Source organism: Amphiura filiformis, unplaced genomic scaffold, assembly GCF_039555335.1.
Source record: "Amphiura filiformis unplaced genomic scaffold, Afil_fr2py scaffold_101, whole genome shotgun sequence".
In the NCBI taxonomy this organism is placed as follows: Eukaryota; Metazoa; Echinodermata; class Ophiuroidea; order Amphilepidida; family Amphiuridae; genus Amphiura; species Amphiura filiformis.
Genome location: NW_027305565.1, coordinates 20,390 through 27,685, shown reverse-complemented (window position 1 = coordinate 27,685; position 7,296 = coordinate 20,390). Strand labels below are relative to the sequence as shown.

General features: G+C 36.2%; 1 protein-coding gene across 1 annotated transcript in view; it reads left to right on the top strand.

Annotated features, from left to right (window-relative positions):
- Nucleotides 1–1,054: 1,054 nt before the first annotated feature.
- LOC140144946 (uncharacterized) overlaps nt 1,055–7,296 on the top strand; it is a gene marked incomplete at its 3' end in the record, with an annotated part of 24,268 nt that continues 18,026 nt past the window's right edge. Inside the window, exons 1-2 of the mRNA XM_072166743.1 lie at nt 1,055–1,495; nt 6,609–6,769. Coding sequence (XP_072022844.1) covers nt 1,249–1,495; nt 6,609–6,769 — 408 coding nt within the window. The remainder of the gene's footprint in view (nt 1,496–6,608; nt 6,770–7,296) is intronic.

The window sequence follows — 7,296 nt, the reverse complement described above, 5'->3', positions numbered from 1 at the left end:
ATCATTTTTTTTTAGCTTTTTAGTCGAGTCACCTAATGACCCTTTTTTTTGGCGTCAATCGCTCACTGCACAAAGCCCCTATAGTTTTGAGGCTCGGGCCGCGGGTATTACACTGTCGAATGTGACGTGCTAGCTGCTCTGGGGCGTAGAGCTAGGGGTTGTGGCGCCCTGGGCCAATACATAACGGCGTACCACACAATTCTTGAAACGGATTGCGCGTGGAGGGCTAGAAAATTTGCACAAATATCACTAATTTTAATTAGTGATATTTGTGCTTTTTTTAAGCTTTATAACCAAAACTTAAAAGTTTTGGTTATAAAGCTTAAAAAAAGCATAAATCTCAAAGCCGTTGGCAGTTTCAAAAACAAATGTGGAATGCGGTCATTTTTGTTAAAACTTAATTTTGAGGTAATTTTCGAGTGTTCAAAAAGTATACAACATAAATTTTGTTTGATTAACACAACTGAAGTACAAATTAATATCAATACCTTAACAATAAGAATATCGTATCAAGTAACTTTTGGGGGTAAAATTTCCAAACGGCTCGCCAAAAATCGCTTGCCCAACCCCCCTCTCGGCCCGCCAAAAATCGCTTTCCCCCTCTCGGCCCCCTCTCGGCCAACCCCCCTTTGCACATGCCAAATATTGTGGATCCCAATGTGCAAACCTTTTAATGGTCTATATACATGTTGCGAGCGCAGCTAGCAGGAAAATTTGCATATTTAAGCGTTTCCGTACGGTTTTCCTAAGCCTTTTAGTGCATAATTTAACAGGCGCCTCAAGAATGTGTGCCAAAAATCACCCCCCCCCCTCGGCTTGCTAAAATTGCTTTCCCCCTTTCGGCTCGCCAAAAAATTCTTGCCCCCCCCCTCCCAGGACTCATAATTATTGCACAGCCCCTAAATCAGGGCCAAAATGGTCCGTTGACTGTTTGGTGTTCAACTATCGAACTACGGTACTACTATGTTGGTCATGAAGACTGAAGAACTGCATCATGGGATTGGGATGGGATTGTTGGACCCGAATATGGAAATGCACGGGAACCGGAGTTGTTGCAGTTAGCTAATGCATGCAGCAGCACATCACACCAGAGAAGAGGTGCGAGGGGTCTGACAGCGAATCTGCGGAAGATCATCAGCTTCTTTGACTTTGATATAGGATGGTCCTAAGCAGTCCTGAGGTCATCAGTGTAATTCAATAACTCTTTTAGGCTTGGACTAGGAAGAAGTGACACCATCTGTAGAAATCATGACGGCGTTTCATCATCGTAGACCAATGGGGTCCATGCTCCTTGCATCCCTTACGTTGGTAGTATGCATGATTGATGACGTTGATGCATTCAGTAATGGTCCGCCTTCCGTGTTCTTCCCATCCATCTGTACCTCGATGTCGCCGTCTGTAGGCCATGGAGCCAGTGTGATACCAGTAAACTCAGCCATTCCGTTTTTAATATCTACTGATCTGGCGAAGTATGTTCCTGGTGAACCATTGAGAGGTAAGCCTTAAACTTGATGTTACAAAATTTTGATTTTCTTATCCTAATCAATTCTTTACAAAAATATCTCATGTTCATAATTATACCACTAGGTCTAGTGCTTCAAATTTCCATGTCCTGAGAGTAGGATCTTAAGCCAAAAAAAGTCTTTTTTTCTATCAATCCACACTTGATTGGAATAATTTACCATCCCAAATCAAAGCTATTATTGACAAAAATACTATTTAGTAAATATGCCATAAAAAAACACCTTGCCAGAAGTGCGTTAACCCAAGAGTCAGCTGCATTTGTGTAACCTGTTCCTTTCTGTCCTTTTGCTTGTTTTGTCCTCCGTCCCAGGCACCGTCTTGTCTTTATGTTGGACCCCATTGGAAATAAGTTTACACATTTGCAGCTAGACTTTATGGGTTATCCTGGCATTTCGGCTTTTTGGTGTCTTTGCTTGTATCCATGTATTTCATTAATTTGTGATTGATTATATTTATTGTTCTGGTCGATTTTGCCGAATAAATATGAATGAATGAATGACTGAATGAATGAATGAATGAATGAGAATATTAAATAAGTTACATGATTTTAAAGTAGCCTAGGCCATATTTAAAAAAATGAAGAAGAAGAAGCCTAGGCTATGAATTTTTAAAACAAAAGGAAAGTTAGGTACGGTAATCAATTGTGATGCAATCAAGCATAATCAGTCGGAACTCGGAAATATTAATTTTCAGTTTCTTATAGGATAGTAAAAAGCATTTACAAAGCTGCATTTTGCAGAAAACCCCATTGATATTGACAATCAAGTTCTAAAGATATGAGCCATTAAAGCGTTTCCAAAACAAAAGGAAACATAAAGAAATATTTCCTTTGTTTGGCTGTATCTCAAAATCAATATTTCTGAGATCCGACTGATTTTGCTTGATTGCATTACAATTTATCAATCAATAAGCAGTGGCACCACCAAGGAGGGAAGAGGCATTTGGCTCCCTGGTTGTCCCCAGTCAGAACAAAAAAATATAACTCAACCCCTCCCCTCCCCCAAAAAATGTTCCTGTTCGTGCCACATTAGTGCAATCAATGGGATACGGTATACACCCCCCTGTAGACGACATGACCTTCCACAAATGGGGTTACCAGAATGGGTGACTCTGAAATCTGTAGGCCTACCTCTTGTGTGAGAGATTCAGGTCATGTCTTTCATAGGGGTGTAATATGTATGGATATTGATATTGATATTGATCAATCAATTTATTATTCTGATCAACTTGAACGCAGTCAGTGGTGGCACCAGGAACTTTTTCATGGATGGGGCAAAGTAAATTTCAGGGGGAGGGGCAAAGTCAACAAATTTTGCACAAAATTGCCGCAAAAGTTGAAATTTCCTTATTTTGGGGTTTTAAATGGGAGAAAATTGGGATGCGGTACAAGAGTTCTGATACTGCCACTGCTTGAACAATCTATTTATTCATGATGATAATTTATATTCAGTGGATCAATCAATCATATGATCAATTTAATCAATAATCACTCAATTAACCAACTATTAATTAATCAATGGGCTATCAACCAATCATTCAACCAACCTAATACATGTATAATGAATTATGTCAATGAAAATGATATTTTGTCTGATAATCAATTTGGTTTTAGCAGAGGCGAAATTGTGAGCAATGTTTTCAAATTTTTCCATCTCCTTCTAGCAAATCATTGGATGATCGTAAATGTTGGTGTGTTGATGGTATCTTCTTGGAGTTTAGTTCTGCGTTTGATAAAGTCGATCACAATCTTTTTGTTATAGCTGCTTTGTAAACTTCATTCTATGGGAATTAGAGGTCAACTTCCGTGGATTCAAAACTTTTTGTATATACATATGCATAAGCAAAGGATAATTTTCAAAGGTGTAGTGTTTGATTGTATAACTTCTGGTGTTACTCAAGGCTCTGTTCCTGGACCAATTTTAATTCTCCTGTTTGTTAGTAACTTGAACGGTGTAGTTTCTTCTTCTCTTTTTAAGATTCTTCAGCAGGACATTTAAAATAATTTCCAGCAGTCAGTTTGTAACAAACTTCCTTCATACCTTTGTATTGAATTTTTTGTGTGCAATGTTTTTTCTTCTTCCTGTGTTTTATGTGTGTTTTATGTATAAAAGCTCTGTGCAGTTTTCTAATTTTTTACATGGTAATCATTTGTCCATGGCTTTGTGGAAAGTTAGAACAAATTACTATACACCTGATCCGTGAACTGTGTCTTTTTTAAAGACTCGTCTTTTTTGTGTTTCATTTAGTGTCATTCAATTGGAAATTGCAGTAAAGCTTTGAGGTTGAAGTTGTTAACTTCTAAAACCACCATTTTTATCAGTGACCACGCTTTATATTTTGACAAGCATTTTAACCAGAAATGTTTCAAACCCACCCTTTTAAGCATTTTGTGGACCCTTCAAATCCTCCCAAAACAGGTTTTGACTGGTCAAAAGTCCAACCCTGCCAACAGTGGAGTTAGAAACAGGCAAAACATTTTCACATGTTTGTATATTTTATACCAAATATCAAAATTCAAATAAGCGAAAAAACTGTGACCCTATTTTGTCACATTAGGCCAAGTAAAAAAAAATACATGTTTCTCGTCCGCGCCCTCCTCATTTTTTGAAGATTTTTCAAATTTCTTTTTATTTTGTAAACTTTCAGTTATAACTTGATGAAAAAGATGTTTCAGAAGTTGAAACTTATTTTACGGCTTTGTAAATGCATAATGCATCATATAAGAAGAGTTTTGTGATCACTAAAGGGGTCTACCTCTCAAAACAATAAAATAAAAAGGGCCTCCTCCTTTTTCTCAGATATCAATCTGTATGTCGAATACCAGAAATATGGTGCCAAATACAGGTATTTAGCGTTGTTTTCCAATAAAAAAAATAAAAATAAAAAGGCCCTCATTCTCCTAATTTTTAAAAACCCGGACGAGAAACAGATTTTTATTTTTACTTGGCCTTAGTGTTGGTCAAAAAGGCAATACAATCCAATATCTTTTTTAGGCCCAATGGACAGTGTGTTGTACTGTGTTTACTTGTTAGTTATTCAAATAACATTCTTTCTCTATATTTACATACATAAATAATAAGTCCCAGTGGCATAGCCAGTCTCAATGCATGCTCCAGATAGGCTAGATTATAGAAATTTCCTCAGTATTATTTTGTCTTTCTCATGATATTTCCCCAACCGTCCTCTTCTACAGCTACCTTTTGATATTCATTCCCTTTTCCTTCCCATTTTTTCCTTTTCTTTCCTCTTCTCTTTTCCCAATTTTCCTTCCCTTTTATCTCATTTTACATTTTGTGCTCAACTGCTCATTCCAGAAAAATTCCCTTTTTGAGATAAAAAAAAATATTATCAACTTCTGTCAAATAAAACACAGCTCAATTCTAGTTATTCATTTATTAGGCCTGGCAACAATTATGTACATTTCACTATTTGACCAAATTAAAGGGCCGAAAACATGTGCATTTTAAGGGTGTTTTCATGCAGTGACAATCAAGTCTCAAGATTGGTAAGTCAAATTTCAATTTATGCATTCTTATTTTTGTGTTTTATTTTTAGAACCAATTATTTTAGTAAAACAAAAAAAGTGAAAATTAGAGCAAAATTGGCATACTCAATGTTTTGAATGCTTAGACTTGTTTCAAGTCCTTGAATTTTGTGACTCGATGCATGCATGTTTTGGAAATGAGTAAAATAGTGATCTTTTCTTTTTCTACGCCTGAACTTTGAATAAAGTCCCATTCAGTCATGCCAGCAAAAGTGTAAAAAAACTATAGTGGTTACCACACCATAGCTGAACCCTGTGGCTTCGGCACTATATTGTGGTGGACCACCAAAATAAGAATATTTACCAGTCTTATGAGGAGTATCGCCCGGTGGGGATATTATTTTTATTATAGGCCTATTCTGTATTTTTTATCTTTTCATTTGACCCCACCGGTTGTCATATCTTCTTGACATTTCAAGATATGAAACGGACCCACAATAATATGAATATTAACCCAGGTCTAACAATTAGTGTCACCCACGGTAGGAAAATTACTTTTGTTCTATTCTTTACTTTTTTCGATTTCATTTGACACCACTCGCGAGGTGTCATATCTTCTTGGGATTTCGAGATATGGAAAACCCCAATAGGAATATTGACCCAGTCTTATGAGGAGTGTGACCCTGGTGGGGAAAGTATAATTTTATTATATTCTTTACTTTGTTCTCTTTCATTTGACGCCACTCGGGATACATTTAATATACCTTCTTGGCATTTTGAGATATGAAAATGACCCATATATCAGAATATTGACCTCGACCTAGAGCTTATTATGAGTGCCACCCCGTGTGTGAAAATAATTATATTTCTTCCTCTTTCATTTGACACCACTTGTGGTTTCATACCTTCGTGGCATTTAAAGACATATCCATTTCCAAAAGCTTGGTATGTAAGTAAGTAACATACATAATATAGGCTGATACAATTTCACGGTAAAAAAAAAATATACCGTAAAACCCCGTCTACAAGCATATATAGTGTTTTTTATAAAAGCTTAATTAATTCGAAGCAAGCGTTAATATACCAATACAATAGATCGGTCTTAGAATAATACTTGTTTGTATATGCTTGGATCCGTAATTCATTTGCTCAAACTCCATACTGGCGACTGGATTAATGTAGCTTTCATCAGAAGCACACTATATGCTTGTAGACGGGGTTTTACGGTAATTGTTTTTAAGTTGCTTAAAAATGAAGGATTAAGTTATTCAAATTGTCATTTGGTATTTTAAAAATGCAACATTTGGCAAAAAACAAAGAAAACAGCAGTATTGACTATTAAAGTTGAAGCTTCATTCAAATACATATGTAGCTAATTTATATACTGTCAGTATATAGGTTTTATACAGATTCATGTAAAATGCCTTATCGGTCTTAAATACACAGCTTTTGGCTGAACCACTACATTGTAGCAGGCTACAACACATGTATGTTAGAACATGTATGACAATGACAAAGAAAAATCTGAATTTTGATTATTTTAACGATCATCCAGATGAGCAAATCAATTATAATTAGCCTTTAAATTGTTTTATTTCAGTCACATTAAGTGGGAGGCTGTTTTCTCACCGATTTGATGGCTTCTTCATACAAGCCCGTCTTCTCGACAAGGCAGGGAATGTCATTCCACAGCCCATAGGAAGATTCTCGGACTTTCCAAGTGGTACCAGCCGGGTCGGATGTAATGGCAATCAAAATGCGGTAGGATGATATCGTTGTTGTTGTTTTTTATTGTTTGTTTGTTTAATTTATGTGGTCCATATTGCCAGAGTTTGTAGCATATACTATTATACCAAAGTGGATAGAGTTCCACAGTAACCTTTTCCCTTCTTCACATTTTCTATATGTTTTGAAAAAGTTTTGGGGTCCTATTCCCACTAGTATTATGTGCTGCAATACTGCTTTTTTTTTTTTTTTGCTTCTCCCCCTCCTTTTGCACTTCAAAAAAAATAATAATTATTTACATTTTCAGCCTCTAATTGCACCAATTGCCGTTTTTCTCCTCCAAATTTTGAACTATTGTGTAGTTCTCATTCCTATACAAAGGTCATTCTATACGATATATATGCAAGTATATAACGGTGCCCTGAGAAATGAGCATGCTTTTAGGATCCAAGCCTCCAAGGAGTCTTATAAATGAAAGCATGCAGGCAAAGAAAAAGGCCAAAAATTAATGCTTTTGCATGTTCTTTAATGTGTAATTATTAAGGTTTCTAACCAAATAATAT